The sequence below is a fragment of the Streptopelia decaocto genome, assembly GCF_964273445.1.
Source record: "Streptopelia decaocto genome assembly, chromosome: 23".
NCBI lineage: Eukaryota > Metazoa > Chordata > Aves > Columbiformes > Columbidae > Streptopelia > Streptopelia decaocto.
The window spans coordinates 4,645,277-4,662,281 of NC_138678.1; the positions used below are offsets into that span (position 1 = coordinate 4,645,277).

Genomic DNA, 17,005 nt, shown 5'->3' on the forward strand with positions numbered 1-17,005 from the left:
TGAAACCAATAAATAAGGCGAAGAATGAGATAAGGAGGACACGTTTTGGGGGGGGGGCGGGAAGATGGTGAAATAATGTCTTGAGAATGGATGTACTTTACGTAAAACATTTTCAGGTGGCCAGGAAAGGGGTCTCATCTATTTGGTATCTTGCACAAAGCAGCGGGTATCCTGCGGATCCACCTGCGGGGCTGATCCTTCGCTGCAAGAGAAAACCCTCGCTGCTGAGGCCAAACAACTTCATGTGACACCAGAAACCCCAGGGCACAAGGCACAGACCCCTGGGAGGGCCGCCTGTCCCCAGCAGCGCCGCGCCACGCAGCTCAGATATCGCATTCACCTCTGTGACCCGGCGCGCTGTGTTAGCGCCTGCGCTCGGCATGGAACAGCTACGATATCCTGTCTCACATCCAGAAGGACGGCTGCCTGCACTCCGCGCTACAGGAACTTTAAAATAAGAGACGGCATACGTTCAGGATGACTAATGCGGTCCCTGATGCTGGCTTATGCGGAACGTGTTGGAGAAGTTGCTTTATTTTCTGTCCGCCGTTTAGAAATGTGACTGCACATTCGCTGTGCTGGGGCTGCAGACAGCACCTCGGCGCGGGCGCGGGGATGTGGTTTGGCTGGCGCCCGGCGCCCCGCATCTCACCCCAAAACCCGCCGCGGTACGGGGATTTTCATTCACGTTAACACTGAGCCTCTTTAACCACCTCTAGGAAGGAGCCCAAGAGTCTCTGAAACAGCCGCGGCTCCAGGAGAACCCAGCCAAGGGGAGCCGAGGGTCCTCATGTGCTTTAGGGCAATCAAACCCGCTGCTCGGTGCGTCCCAGGGGTCCCATCTGCTGCAGGAGGGCGATGGAACGTACCGAACCCCCCGCGTTTCTCCGTCTGTTGCCTTCTCACCGCCCCCCGGCTCCCTCCCTCCGTCCCTCCAGCTCCTATCGCCGCGGAGCTCCCTGCGCCCACCGACGCTGCCCACGCGTCCCTGCCCCGAGCTGTCCTGAGCAAACACGCTCCCTCCCGTTTCCTCTCTTTGGTTGGCTGGCTTGATCGCCGCTAATGAAACATTTTAAAATAAAAGCAAACTTCAACCGGTAACAGCAGAAAACCACAACCACCGACTAATTAAAGCCTTCTTCTGACACACAAGAAACAAGACCACCCAATGGCAAGATGGAATTGATGACTCCTGCTAGGGATCTCTCACATCTCTTTGGCTTGTCTGCAACACACGGGAAGGATGATCTTCAAGTATGAACTTTAATTGTATCCCACAGAAATGCTACTTATCAGCTGATCTTTTCTTTTTGAAACAATAAACAGTAGTGTTAGACCAGTGCTGAATTACTGAAGAGCACTCCGAACTACCTGGAGCCGAGAATGAAGATATGCATCACATTTAGATCTTGCATCCATTCTGGTTTGAGCTACTTTGGTTGCGTGGGATTAAAATTATATAAATACAACCCTTCTTTTCTCCCCCACCCAAAACCCAAACGTCAGAAAAAATCTTCCCAATTCCTTGTAATAAGGGTAAAAACCATCAGGAGTATCATTTTTCAGGAGAAAGCTCTGGAAAGATTTAGAAGATAGGGAGTACACCCCAACACATCAGAGGCAGCTACGGGATGTATTTGTGCTCCTCAGCCGCTCAGAAAGACATTAAGGTGCTTGTTAACTTGAAGACAACTGAGAAAACGAAAACTCAATGCAGTCCAGGGTATCCACCCGTCCCGAGGGCCAAAATAACCTGACATCCAACTCTATCTGGCCTTTTCCTGCTCAGCTCCACAGGGCACCTCCACTGACTCGCCATCACTGTTACCAGTCACTCTATACAACCGTAACACAAAAGAAGAAATAAAATGAGACACTTACCCTCCTTCAAAGATCTTGATCCTCACTGGCTCCCCTCTTTTGGTTACAAGAGCCTCTTCTTCTGATTTTCCTCTCTTATCCTCTTCCTTCTCAGCTCTAGTTATGTCTTTTCGACCTTCATTAGAAAGGAGCGAAGGCAAATGAACCTATCTCCCCAAAAGAGCAAAACAATCCATGATTATATACAAAATCACTCTAGGACAGATACAGACCAAACAGCCTCAGAAGAGCCAGCAACCCGCTGCACGCGCTGCTCCGGGCAGCCCGGCGCAGTAATTAGCACATCCTGCTAACGAACAGGGCCTCTGCTGCTGGGTTTGGGCCCTGCTAGTTATGTTATACAGACAGGGACCGCTGAAAACCTTTTAAATCCCCCCCTGCATATGGTGGCTCAATATTATTCAGCTCTTGGCAGCTGGAAAAGTGAGGCATGAAGAGTCTTGGCTGGGTCGCCCTGAGCCAAGGTCCCTGCTCCCAACCCCGCTGCTCCGTGCTTGGGTAACAAACACATCTACAGAGCTCTAGAGAGGAGGCATCTGTGGAATTCATACATTTAACCTCAACCTTTGGGTTTCCCCCACACACACATACATTTGGACTTCGGCCATCTGAACCTGATATAAATCAAGCCCAAGCTCGACAGTCGGCGCTCCGGGTGATTTCCTTTCACCAAACCCCTGTTGCCAAGGGCGCACTACGGAGAGAGCCACAAACCAACGGGAGAAAACATCCTCCACCTCCCCACATGTTCCCAAGGTGAAAATTCATTTTTTCACTGGGAAACGTGTCACCCCTTTTTAACCCCAGGTTTAAGTCATGCACTGACATCCCCTCCAGCACGTTCAATGGGATTTGTTACAGTATATGGATGGAAACGTGAGAGCTGCCTCTCTAGTTCTGTACGATGGAAGGGGAGCTTCTCCACACCCAGGATGACACCTCGGGATCTGCCCCCCTACAACGTCACCTTCCAAACAACAGGAGTCTCGAGGCTCCCAAAGCGGAGAGCAGATTGCCCTTCACCCAGGGAACTTCTTACACAAGTGCAAGAACATCTTTAAGTTCAACTGACTTACCCATATCCTCACTTCATATAAAATTTATGGGAAAAGATTAAAGGCATTTGAGAGACCAGGGATTAATTAGAGGGATTTTAGCCTGAATGTAGCCAACAAACTGGCAGAAGTCTAAAGCAGAGCTGGTCACCCTTGACTCTTCACAGCTGCTGGAAAGAGCTGCGGGTCTCCAGGGTGATTCAGCTGCCCCACCTCAGACACCCATCTCAAGGGGGGTGAATCACCCAGGAGGTGCCTCTTTGTCTCCCATGGTTATACGGGAAGCCAAGAGCTGAAACTGAGCCGTGAGATCCAGCGGGACAGAACCCGGCCAGCGCGCCGCTGCTGCGGCCTGCAGACCTGCAGCACAAGGGACTGACTCGCTAAAACGCAGCTTTGCAAAACTGAGCTCAAATGTTTCTGGAGCAGCTCTGTGGGGGACAGGTGAGAGAGCTGGGTGCTCAGCTGGAGAGGAGAAGCTCTGGGGAGAACTTATTATGGCCTTTCCGTGCTTAAAAGGGGCTGATAAGAAAGACAGGGACAGACTTGTGAGCAGGGCCTGTTGTGATGGGACAAGGGTGATGGTTTAAATTAAAGGAGGGAGATTCAGGCCGGACATGAGGAAGGAATTGTTGCCCTGAGGGTGGTGAGAGCCTGGCCCAGGTACCCAGAGAGGTGGTGGATGAACCATCCCTGAGACACCCCAGGCCAGGCTGGACGGGGTCTGAGCACCCTGAGCTGGTGACGATGTCCCTGTCATGGCAGGGGGGGCACTGGGGGCTGGGAAGGTCCTTCAACCCCAAACATTCTGTAATTCCATTATTTCATGTTTGCCCAGTAATTTCAGGAGCTCCGGTCAGAGCATTAAATGGACCTGGGGCTGCTCTCTGCCCTCGGGACCAGTTCCCACAGGTCAGCCCACGTCCCCACCACCAAACACACGCACCCTTCCCAGATGCCTCCTGGGAACAGTCCCTGTCCTACCTCCCTAGACGTGCTCAGGAATTTCTCGGGAGAGAACTATGGGCCCAGGAACCATTTTAACAATTGAATGGCAGAAATGGTCTCGAACTGGTGTGTCTGGGCACGGTGTGTCTGTGCTGGGAGGAAAGCGGCTGGAGACACACTGAGCACCTTCCAAGATCAAACCCTGGCCATTAGGGCTTCACTCCTGCTGGGAACTGCCCGCTGGTAACAACGCTGGGGACAACCCTCCCAGGTCAGCTCCTTATTTACTGAGGAATACAAAACAATTGACTTTCTAGATGTAGCATGAGGATTATTTATTGCAACTTTCGAAAGCACAAAACATAGACAGACGAAAGGCACCAGAGAGAGCCAAAATCATACAGTCGCTACTATCCCCTTGTACAATCTCGTTTAATTTACAAAGTGTGCAAGCCCAATACAGCGTAATTAGCCATCCCTACATGCACGCTGCACCTACAGTCACTTCAGAATCGAGCAGCTCAGGGAATCACACTGATCATTTAAAAATTAAGCTGAGTATGTAGACAGCACACACAGTCCTACTGCTTGCTGGGAGCTTGCTGCATGCACCATTGTACAAAATATCAGCGCTGGTTTACATTGTCTGGTGTGTTGACTGACAACTTATAGTTACATAAAGGAATAGCTGGAGCCAGGTTAACCAAGGGTTGACCTTCCAGCCCTGGCCGGACGCTGCTGCTCCGCAGCGCCTGCGAACGGCACCTCCTGAGCACCCAGCGGCGCCGCTGCTGGTCGGACGGGTTTTAAAACCAAACGGGGATTTCACTCCCTCTGATCACCTCATCGAAAAGATTTCTCTGCTTGGCATGATGTCCGTTTATCTCCACTGAAATTAAGAGAATTTCTGCAAACCGCACTCCTTTAAGCGGCACGTGATTAACATGAGATGGAGGCTGCACCATTTTCCAGGTGAATTCGGTGGGACTAATTCTTACTTTAGCAGATTGTCCCATGAAAAGTGTAACTTTCAGCAAATTTCAGGGGGTTGTGTAAAAGGTTTTTGAGCAAACGCATGCAGTGAAATGTGCATTTTGATGCGTTTTGCAGCGTTCCTGCCTGCAGCTCGACCCCAGCGCGGGGCCACGCGGGTCGGGGTTCCTGGGCACCGGGGTGCGGTTGAGCACCGAGCGGGGAGCGGAGCCCCGGGGAGCACAGGCACTTCTAGAGAACGGGAACAGGACGGTCCAACACCGCTCAGATAAAGCCTTTTGACAATACTGCATCAACAGCAAGAGTCAGAGCGGTTACTGCACCGCACGGGTGAGTATCTGCCCTATCTCCCTAGAAATTCTGGGGCTTGGATTTCTGCAGGAGAACGATGGAAATACTGAGGAGAAATAGAGACTGATTGAATCAAAGCGACTCTACTGTGTATTTGAAGACATATTTATAAGCAGCAGCTGCGGCAGTGATAACGATAAATTTAATATTCAGAGTTCATTTCATGATACAGAAATAAAGTGAATGATCCATCAAGATAAATTGACTTGATATGAATATCAAATTGCAAAATCTTTAGAGCGACCCTGTTTGCTAATCTACATGAGCACAATCTGGATTGAAGGGATCTGTATGGTTCGGCATTAATCAAATGGGAAAAGTCTGGCCCCAAAATGAGACACGTAACAGTCGGCAGCTACCACAAGTGTCTTAAATACTCCTGTGCCATGCGGCCAGTTCTTCTGTGAGCTCTGCCCTGCGAGACCATTTGCTTTGCTCCTCTAATGCCAAAGACCGGGTATAAAGTACCATAGATACCCAGAAAAGCAGGTACGCAGCAAAGTCCGTAAGTCAACGGACCGAGCGACACGGGTGTTTTAACAAGGGTCCGTGTCCGACCCACCGAGGCGCCTTCAGAAGTGTCACTGCATGCCTTTGCGCTTCTTCGGAGCCCTAAATACACTTGCAAATCTCCCTTTAATATTTTTAAATACTTTTAAGCATACCTCTCCACGCTCATTAATGCGAGATCAGTAGATGCACAACCAGACAGAATCCCATTTCCCCAAGGTAATCCTTTTTCATTTATAACACGCAAAATGTAGGGAATTATAACAGCATTTACGAGGGAAAAAAAACGTGTAAAGCTATTCGAAATATCAAGACAAATGCAAATGGAGCGTAATCCTCTGTGCTCGAGCAGCGGCAGCTCCCGCGCGTGGCGATTCCTACGTGCTCTTTACATTACAAGGCAAGTAGAAACCGGAGAGCAGAAGCGTGGCACGTTGCCCTGGGGCAGCTTGCATTTTTTGCCTTATTACAGTGGGTTTTAGCTTCATTCTAAAAGTTTCACCGACAACAAGTGCTTACCGAACTGAGAGAGGGATGAATAAACTCCTATGAAACTAAGAACAGCAATTCCCCGGCCCTCGTCCCCCTCTTCCCACGTATCCAACTGGATGAGGAGAAATAGATAGGATTGCATTACCTCTGTCATTTTTGGCTTCCTGGAGCCGGCCGGGACCAGCCTGCCCGCCTCTGGCCGCGGAGCCGTGGCCATGGTGTAGGTCTCCTTGCTCACCTTCTGCTTGGACCGCAGGAGGGCCAGGGCTGCCTTGGTGGAGACACCCGGCAGGTTGGGGTTGTACAAGCTGACGCACCAGCTGGCGTACACCGAAGAGCGCCGGTCGGCTTGCTGGGTGTGATTTGGCTTTATGTAGTTCAAATAGCACCAACTGACATTAGTGGTTGTGTGGAGGCTGGGGAACTGGAGTACCTTCTTCGTGTCCGTACCTTCTCGAGACTTCATTGCACTACGAGGGACCTCCGAGAGAGGCGCAGGGCTGGGAGGGTTTGGTGGAGGCTGCTCCACCACGTCTTTGGAGTCTTCTTTCTTCACAGCTTGCGAAGGTGCCTTGCTGAGGAACTGCTTGCCAGCCGGCTGCTCGTACTCCTCCAGCGCCTCGAAACTTGGGGAACCTGAACGGGACACAGCTTGCTGCGAACTACTTGGGGTTTCCTTTGGCTCCGACCGCTCTAAGGACAAACCAGGTGGTGTTTCGACCTCGACCCTGCCTTGGCTTTCTGCAAGGAAGTGAGGTTTATCCTGCTTTTTCCCTTCCTCTGTTGCGCTGGGTGGCTTCACCACTTCCAACTTCTCTTCTGCTTCCAACACTTCCTCCTCTTTCACCCTCTTCTGCTGTTGTGTTTCCATGGTCAGCTCCAGGCTGCCAGCTGGAGAGAGCATCCTTTTACTTCCACCGACCGTTGAGGGGCCTCCTTCCAGCCCGAGGACGCCGTCCGACGGGGCGGTGAGCGGCATGTAGCCCTTTCGCTCCGGCAAGGGCAGGGGCACTCTCAGATACGGGCTCTGGAAAATGCTTCTTTGATCCTCCGTGATCATCTGTGCCAGATCGAAGCCCAGCCCGTGAACATCGGCACTGCACACCAGGGTACCCTTGGGCTGGCGATCATCGAATTTGGGGAGAACAATAGAAGAGGAGCTGCACTGGGACTGAGTGACCAGGATCTGGGAAAGCGTCGTGTACATGGCAGTCCCGTAGGACGGCATGTTTGTCTGTATGCGAACGGGGACAACGAGAGACACCATTGGGTCTGAGCGCGTGGGAACAACCAACTGGGATGTGGATATGGACACCGAAGGACTCGTCGTGCAGGTCAAAGGATGCAACCTGCTGTCGGAGCCATATTCTGTGCACAGAGAGAGACTGGAGCTTCCCGCTGCGGGGAATAAACTGGATTTGATCGGTGACAAATGTCCGCCAGCTTCACCTGGCAACTGGAGAGCAAACTGAGACTGAAGAGGCAGAAAAAAGGCTGAAGGGATGGGCGAGGAGCCGGGGTAATGCACCGGCAGGAACGGGGGGTGCTGCCGGAACGGCACCTCGGCGGGGTGGGACATCAAGGGGGGAGCGACGTGCAGCGGGCCCGGGTGCAGCAGCGTCTGCGGGAGGGGCAGCGGCGGAGTCTGAAATATGGAAGGAGGAATCTGCGGCATGGAGAACTGAGCGGAGAGGATGTCGGACATGGTGTGCGCGGCGAAGAGCTCCGCAGGCTGCCCCGGCTGCGGCAGGAGGGGCTGGTAGGGCAGGATGGAGACCTGCGGGGACATGAACTGCTTCTCGTGCAGCGTCAGCTGCGGGACGGGGTGGTGAAACACCTGCAGCGCTTCTGTGTAGGGCTGGGTGTACGCCGGCTCAGGGCTGTCCTTCGGCTGGCTCTTCTCACTGGGGTAGGTACCGTGAGACGGCAAAGGGGATGAAGATGTGGGCTGATGGGGCAAACTCGTCGAAGGAGATTTACTTGAAGAAGGAATTGGATCTTCTGTGTCTGTTCGGGCCGCGGGGGCCGGGTCCGGGTCGTGCTCGGGGTGCCGGGTGAGGGACGCCTGCCTGACGAGGAAGCATTTCCTCCTCTCCTGGGGGGCCGAGGGGCCGGGGACGGGAGTGGACGACAAGCTCCCGTAGTCAAACGATTTACTGCGGGTCTCCGACATCTGGGAAGGATGGGACACGTTCGGTGTCTGCTCGGAAGCAGATCTCCGCATTTCCCTGGAATGGTGATGGTGGCTCGGAACCATCAACATATGTGAGCCGAGGCCGGGAGGCTTGGGCTGGGACTCGGAGGGCTGGCTGGTCGACTCTGCCTTGCTGTGATCGTCACGATCGAACGAGACGGAGTGGCTGGAGCCGTGGGAGATGCTGCTCTCCTGGCTTGGGCTTCGGGTGAGAGAGACGGATTCGAAACTGGACTCTCCGGAGGACTGAGCCATCTCCGCCAGCCGCAGCCTCTTCTTCTTTGGTGGGAGTTTCTCCGCGGGGAGCTGGGAAAGCGTCTGGCTCCTCTGCGGCCACTGAAACTCCTCCGTTTTCTCCGGCTCTTTCGGAGGAGGCTCCGGCTCCGTCTCGGGTCTGTCAGGCTCTTCCGTGACCAGGATCTCCGGGACCTGGATGTTGGGCTGGCGCACCAGCCGGGGCTGCAGGGAGTGGGGCGGCCGGCTGGGCTGGGCGCTGGGCTGAGGCGAGAACTGCGACAAGGGCTTCTCCTCCGCTTCCAAGCTGCTCGCCTGCTCGATGGAGTCGGACTTCTCAAAGGAGCTCGTGTGCTGGATCACAGAGATCTCCTTCGAGGTTGCTCTTCTCTCTTTGCCCTCCGCGCTTGAAGCCGGTTTGGTGTTCCTGGAATGAAAGCCGGCGCTGACATCCGACGGTGCGGATTTACCCGGGTCTGCTGGTGACTTAATGGATTCGCGGGTTAGGTTTAAAGCGACATCGGATGACGCTGGGTTTGCAAACTGAGGCCCTGCCGCAGTACTGGAGGAAGGAGTGTCAGACAACTCGAAAGCCGGAGGCTCCTCATCGTCACCGAGACTCTTCTCCTTCCGTCTTTTCCGGAGCGGAGTGAGCTCCAAGGTGCTCCCCAGCTTGTAATGCATCATCTGGGGCCACGCGTCGGGATCCGCAGCGCTCTTCTCCGGCTCTGAAGAGGTATGGGACGTGGAAGAACGAGGCTTGGAGAGCTGCAGTTCTGAGCAGTAGTATTTCTTATGGGCTTCATAATTGTCCCTTTTCTTATACCGAGCACCACATATGTTACACTCGTACATGAACCCTTTAGCTTTCGGACCCTTCCGTGACTTTTTGGTAAGATCGCTTTCCTTGGTTTCAGGCTCTTCGGGAGGTTTGGAAACAGCTTCTTTGGTGGCAGAGCTGCCCTCCTCCGAGACGTACTCCACTCCCAAAGGTAGCTCGATAGCTGGCTGTCGCTTTAGCATTCGAGGATGGGAAGAAAACGCTTGACTGCGGCTTAAGACTTCAGACTCCATGATGTGATCGTCGAAGGAATAGCTACCGCGAAAGGTGTGCGGGGAGCTCATAGTGCATGCAGCAGAAGGCATTGAGTGGCTTCTTAGGAGAGGCACTGTCTCTGTGGCACTGTGGGATTGCTGAAGTGACAACAATGATTGTTCGGGCTTCATCTTTTCGCCGTGGGATGTCAACACTTTGGATGCATCCAACTGGCTACTGGAACCAGACTTGATATCAAACTGGAACGGTTCTCTATATACACTAGACTTTGGAGATTCAATGCTGCTACGTCTAGATAAAGAGCTTCTTCTAGGCTTAACGCTATCTATTTCACTGGTATCTACAACAGCTTCATTAATTGTAATTAGCTTAGTGATGTGTTCAATAACCTGTGTTCTAGGCACAGATAACGGTACCATGCTAGGTTTCTCTTCGGTAGACAGGTGTGGGAACCCCTGGGTTGTGTTTGCAGCTAACGCCGCAGTCCTTTGCCCAATTCTACCACATTTCCCAAAAATAATTTCTGCATAAGATTTTGCATTAGTATTTGCTGGGCTGATCTGCTGCTCTGCGCTTTCCGACCGCGAGAAGTAGCCCGACTCGGTGCTGCCTTTGCTGCCGGGGCTCAGGAACGCTTGCTCGTCTATGACCTTCTTCCGTTCGCTCAAGCGGAGCGCAAGCTTCTGCTTTATGGTGTGGGTGTCTTCCGATTTATGGCTCAGAGCGGGGTCTGGCGGGGGCTCCGCAAACTGGGTGCTGTCCTCCAGAGACTGGGACATGCTGGAATGAGACAAGGAGCAGCGGTCGTGGCTGGAGCCCTGGCTCCCTCCGCTCAGCAAACCACCGGCCAGCAGCGAGTGCTTCTGCCTGGGCGAGAGCTCGGCCGAGTGGCCCGGCACGGCGCCCGTCTCCTCCTCCGAGTCTGTGCTCTCTCCTTCTGTGGGCTCCTCGAAGTCCTCCCCGCCGATCCTCTCCATCTCCAGGCTCGACGGATACATCTCCGCCCCGATGCCCGAGGCCAGCCCAGCTTTGATTCGATGAGCGTGCGATTTCCTATGTTTATACAAATTGCTCTTAGTCTTAAAAGAAAAGCCACATGGAATGCAAGGGTACGGCCTCTCGCCCGTGTGTGACCTGATATGTTTCTGGAGCACACTCGGCTTCGCGCAAGGCCGGCTGCAGTACTGGCAAATGTATTTGCCCGGCTTCTGAGGTTTCTTTTCCTTCTTGTGCACTTCCTCAGCTTGCTTTAAGGAAACCTGCGACGGGCGAGGGATATAGACCTTCTGAACGGACGGCACGTCCTCTCCAGGAATGATCGGTGAATGGGAAGGTAAGAGCTGGCCGTGGTGAGAGTGAAGCCCGGGCGATGAGAAGGAGCCGGAGGGGCCCGGTCGTACGGGATCAACTAGCTGCCACGTGGGGCCCTCGAGGACGTGCTCCGGCTTCCCAGGAGACATGAATGCTGGTGACAGGGCGTGCTGCTGAAGCTGCGGAACGTGGGGAGGGTGGTCGAAGGAGGAGGGCTTGGCTTGCTTCTGGGGGGCAGCCGTCTCCTGCGCCTCCTCCCTCGGGACCGGCACGGGACCAGAAAAGTGCTGCTGCGATAGGATGTCCCGGAGCGGCGCCCCCTGCGCCGGAGCCGAGCTGCCCGGGTACGCGGCTGGGGGTGAAATGCTGCCTTGGAAAGCCTCTCCTTTGGGAAGCCTCTTTCTTGGACTTTCCTCAGCCTTTTTTGTGCTCTTCTGGCTTTGTTCAGGATCCATGACCTTAAAAGGGTCTTTGAATGCTATTTCGGGAAGGTTTTGGCAGGCTTCATTTACAAATAATAAAGCTCTCTTCTGCAGATTCCCCGTTTCGCCTGCATTTGCAAGGGAGCTGGAGCCACCAGGAGAGGGTTGTTGACTTAAAATTTTACTAAAGTGTCACTAGTTTCTATTTGATTAAAAAAAAAAAAACGTTTCAAGGTCAACAAAGTTCACATTGGTACCGCATGACAAACTACTTCAGAGACAGGAAGCTTTCCAGAACTCTCCGTCCAAATATTTTCCTTGTGAACTTGGTTAAGGCTTTAAACCTCGCCATTTCGCTGCAGTTGACAGTGGCAAGCCTTCAAAGCCGAGGTGCAACCCACAATGTGTCTCTTGTTTGTTATGCAAACCTTTGAGAACTTGAGACTTCAGTGCTCATCTCAAAATGACCCTTTTTTCCCGTGCACGGAAAATAACACTGAACGGCGTATGTCTGTCCCCCCGCGTCTTCCTTCTGTTCCACGTTTGAGTTCAAAAGCCTTGGAAAAGTATCTCCCACATTTCTGGAATTACACCCAAAAGAAAACAAACAGGAAAAATTTCTTTAGCGTTTGTATTTAAGTAATTACATGCTGTTATTCTGTAGAGGATAACGGTAAATATTTTGCACAAAAGAAATACAGAATAACTTGTTCAATGTCTGCCGTTCATGAGACGTTATTTTAATGGTAATCTAAACAGAAATCACGTGAAGCCGAACCTCAGGGACCCGTGTTCCGTGTGGTGCACACAGAACCTGGCTCTGCAGCAGGAACGTGAAACGCAGCTTTGAAAAACGTATTCAAATGGTTTCAAACTTGATTCCCTTATAATCTCCTGCAAACGTTTATGGTTTGTCCATTTTTATAATCATGTTTCCCTTCCAAACAGACTGCACGGTAAAGCACCGCCTAACGTAGCACCTACAGTCACTGACAAATACAAAAGCAGATCTCCTCTGCCTAAAATCCGCCCTTCAGCCCGCAGCCACCCGCAGCGGCACTGACAAGGGCGGCAGGCACGGGAAAGCACACGCGCTCACTCAGGTGCTGCCTCTTCATTTCCTGCCCTTTGCTACCAAACAATGGTGCGAATCCACTCCCACAGCAAGCACGCGTTTCACACGGGCGGGATGTGACACTGGGGGAGCCCTTCTTACAAAGAATTCGCATGGGAGGGTCTATCAGCCCCACCACCCATCAGCAAACCCACCCGTGTCCCTCAGCAGCTCCGTTCCCTCCTCTGAACTCGCTCCACACCTCAAGCTCTTTCCTATAGCAAGGGGCCCAAAACTGACCCCCGGATTCCAACCTGGAGAGACACACCTGTGGGCACACAGATCTCTGTTTGCGGTAGCTCACCATGTCCTTACAAGAAATTCCATGCTTTAGAAAAGCAGACAAGGTGATGGGTAAAGCACAGGGCGCTTGGGCACTTTGCTACCTGGAGACCATGGTCTGTGCAGCCAGGTCTCAAGCGCACCTTTGCAGATGCCACCGCAGACATTCGAGGTGATTTATGATGGAGGGAGATTTGCAAACAACAAGCAGCAACAGCAGATCTCCTGCCATCCCCTCTCGTAAGGAGACTCAGCAACAGAAACCTCTGCTGCAGCACCGTGGGGACTCGCCAGGCAAACCAGTCTCAATTATATTGAAGAAAAAGCAAAGTAAACCAGACACACAGAGAAGCGAGTCCTGCTCCTGAGCGGAGTCACTGCCCGGGCAGGCACAGCCAGGACAGGCCACCGGAAACACAGGCTACTTACAGGGGAATGGGCAGGCGGTAATGCTGATGGCGTCTCTCTTTTGCTCGTCCACGATTTAATTTGGTCTGGAAAAGAAACAGCACGTTGGAATCATAATGTGTGCGTATTAAGATGCCATCTCGGCAGCGAGCACGCAGGACTCAGAGCAGGTGCCCTGATGGGGAGGATTGCCTGGTAACCGCAGCAGTACACAAACCCAGTCCCAACAGCTGGAGCGGCGCTCGGTGACTGAATTCACCCTTCGGCGCGTTTACCCCCTGTAGAAAACACACTGCCGGGGGCTTCCTGCACCGTGCGGGCCCGGCCAAAGCTCCGCACCCCGCATCGACCTCGGCCCTGCTCTGCGCTCCCTCCAGCACCTCCATTCCAACCCTGCCCGCTGGAACGTGCCGCCCAAATCCCCATTGCGTCCAGGGGCAGCTTTAGAGCTACAAACTCAGGCTTCTACCAACTCGATTCAATCATCAGCTTCTTAAACCATTTTCACACGTGCAACATGTGCCGGGTTGCTGCGGACCTGCCGAGGGGAGGCGGCGATCCAGGGCTGAGCTCAAGTGACTTGGGCTCAATTCTCGCTTCGGTTACACATTTCCTGTGTGAAACTACGGCCCATGTTACTCCCCGTTTCTAAAACGGGGATAGTTCCGTGTTTCACAGACGTGTGTGAGTCACCCATCACTGTCTGTGAGGCCCTGGGATCCTACGGGAAGGGACAGACCCACGGCGCTGAACAGGGATCCTTGTAACCAGAAATGGGAGGGCGTCCAGGAGACTTCCTCTGCTCATTAAAAGCTGAATGCTGTGCTAATTAACTTTTATATATACCCCACATGGCTTCAGCAACTTCCCTTCTCACCTCTTCAGACAGCAAAGGGCAGCGGTACCCGCACCACGAGGAAAGCAGACGGACAAAAGCGACTTTGCATTTTGCCAGCAAGCCACACGCAAAGGGTTAACCTATTTTCATAGCTTAAAACCGCTTTTCCAGAAAAGCATTTGAGTCAGAACAGAGTAATTATTGCAAAATCTGCATATTTTAGAGCTAAATATTCCCCAAAATATCACCATTGAAACGAGGAGAGAAAAGAGAAGGCAACGAGCCCCGAGCAGCCTGGGGAGCAGCACCAGCAGAAGGCAGCGATGGGGAAGGTTGGCACCGCCAACCCGACGTGGCGAACAGCAGGAACAGCCCCGGGAGCCCCGTCCCCCGGTGACACCCACAAAAAGCAGCAGACACGGCGGCTCCATCCCCCTCGGACGCCAACGCTCAGCTCTGCCCGTCCACTGCAAACCCTTGGTAGCGCTTAAGAGCCACTCCAACCACATGCATGCTGGAAGGGCACGACAACATACCACTCATACTCCAGAGGGCTTTATTTTTTGTTTCTTTTTCTGCACATTTGTGATGCAACTAATCCCCTTTTCTTGCAAATAAGAAACCCAAGTCCTCTGGCAATGGTTAGAAGACCCTCAAGAGCCATGAGCGCGGTGGCCGTGCCGAGGGCCGGTGCGCGCCGCTGCGCCTCCTCCGGAGCGCCGCGAACAGCGCTGCCGCTTTCACTTCTCACGCTCCTCGGTGCAACAAAGTCATTAGTAAACTAATATTTTGAAACTACTGCTGAGTAATGATTCTTGCAAAATTCATCTGAATTGAACGCTCCAGACCTGCCAAACCAAGAGTGGGAAGCCAGCTCTTGGCAAGACAGGGACTCTTTCCAAGGTAATGTGTCTTGCATGCAGCTAAAGCAGTAATTGCCTTTCCCCAATACTGTGTTCCCCCTGCTGAGACTTATGGTTAAACTCATGTATTGAGAAACCTTCCAAAACGTTTCTACATAGTTTCAAACCACAGGAGTGGGGGAAAAAAAAATATAATAAAGTAACAGCTACAGTTCAGATGGAGTTTATGATTTGTGCTGCATTTCGTAAGCGCAGGGCGGACCAGCGGACCAGGCGCTGGCCAGCACCCGGCCCCGCTCTGCAGAGATCGGATGAAGATGGTTTCCCTTGACTCACCGATCCCAAATTACGAGCCGCAGAGCTCTCTGCACACAGGGCGCGAGGACGCGGGGCCGTTCGGAGGGAACCGTCACGTTTCGGAGCTCTCGTGCTGCTGGCGAAGGCCAAGCCAAGTCACAAAAAGCACAAGTAATTTTAAATCAAGATACGCGTTTGTTTAACAGGAAAGACAGAAAAAAACAGGCCTGAGTTTGGAGGGAGCGCTGTTAGCTTTGCAGGAAGGAGAGAATCAAGTCTGGACAGTGTTTGCTTCCTTGTCATCACAAGCTCTACACAACTCCCTTGTACGCACACACAAAAATACACCTCATGCCAGTGAAATGAAGCAGCGTTTAATGAGAACCAGAATGGGTTTTGCTTAATTTCCAGGTGGTGATCGGCCTCTTATTAACAGATACTTCTTGCAGATGAGTGCAAATATTTACACAAGGACCCCATCGGCTGTGTGTCCGTCTATTCTGTTGTTTTCCCCGTAAAGCTGCTCCTCGGGAGCCCGCAGCACCAGCACTCGCGGAGGGAGAGGAAACGCAGAGCAGGTTCTCCATGTCCTCCCGCCTCGGGCGGGATCCCCTCCGCTCCTTCACACCCAACCGGACTAAAGCGGCAACCAAAACGTCCCCATCGCTGACTCCACACGGGCTGCAGCCAGACAAACACCCGCTCCAGCATCTGCTGCTGCCGAGGGGCTGTTGGGGCTTTGGTGGAAAATATTTACTGAGCGTACAGCAATGCGGAAGGACAAAGAACAGTTCTTCACCAAAATGAGCACCTGGAGGTTTCTGCCTGTGCCCGAGATACAGCAGGCGCTCCTAGTTTTAAAAGCCGATTTAAAACCGCAGAAGCCTGGTGCTACCGTGCCCTTTCCTTGCTCTGGGTCTCTGTGCCGCTTCCTCGCATGTGCCTCCCTCTATCTCCATCACTGTCTGAGAGCTGCACACAGGACCACGCTTCGGGATGCCGAGACCTGGAGCACAAACCCACCAGGACATCCCACCCAACGGCCGCAGGTCACGCGTGGGATCCGCCCCAGAACCTGCCCCGCAGGACCCGCAGCCGCCCCAGCCAGAAACACCAACTGCCCAGCGCGGGAACGGCCTCCGTCATTATATATATTTATATAAGAAATTCTTCTTATTATATACATTTAAAAACCAAAAATCTCCTAAGAGGCCAGCATTCCAGCTTTAAGCCTGAGCATTAGCAGGCGAAAAAAGGAAGAGCTCCAGGCCTTGACAGGAATGAGGCAGCGCTCCATTTCCTGCTGTAGGCCTGGTTTATAGCTCTGGCTCTGCAGACTCCGGCTCTAGGCAGCAGATCGCAGGGGCCGTCTCTGTGTGCTCGCAGCTGAACAGGACGGGTCTGTCAGCACGAGCATAAAACAGCGAGGGACAGGTTCAAAGAGGTGTCGGAGGAGGTTTCCGCACGTCCCGAACAGGCGGCTCCAGCCGCATCTTGCTGAGGGGCGGAACTCGGAGATCTCTCGTTACCGTAACGAACGGCGAGGCCGGGTCGGGAGGAAGAGTTCACAGCTTTAAATAGACAAGCTGATACAGTCGGAAACACCCTGATGAGCCTGCAGCCACGCCAGCCCTGCTGCAGGTCAATAACGCTACGAGGTTTGCAACACCAAGTCTTTGAAAGAAACAAGCGGCTCTGGTGGGAAAACGAGGCGCAGGGGGAGAAAAGTCCCGCTAAGGGCCAAGGGGAGGGCCG

General features: G+C 53.1%; 1 protein-coding gene across 1 annotated transcript in view; it reads right to left on the minus strand.

Annotated features, from left to right (window-relative positions):
- The window catches only part of HIVEP3 (HIVEP zinc finger 3), a 129,620-nt gene that overhangs the window by 32,462 nt on the left and 80,153 nt on the right, over positions 1-17,005 (minus strand). Inside the window, exons 3-5 of the mRNA XM_082071234.1 lie at positions 13,274-13,338; positions 6,376-12,029; positions 1,882-2,027 (exon numbers count right to left, since the gene is read on the minus strand). Coding sequence (XP_081927360.1) covers positions 1,882-2,027; positions 6,376-11,481 — 5,252 coding nt within the window. The 5' untranslated portion in view covers positions 11,482-12,029; positions 13,274-13,338. The remainder of the gene's footprint in view (positions 1-1,881; positions 2,028-6,375; positions 12,030-13,273; positions 13,339-17,005) is intronic.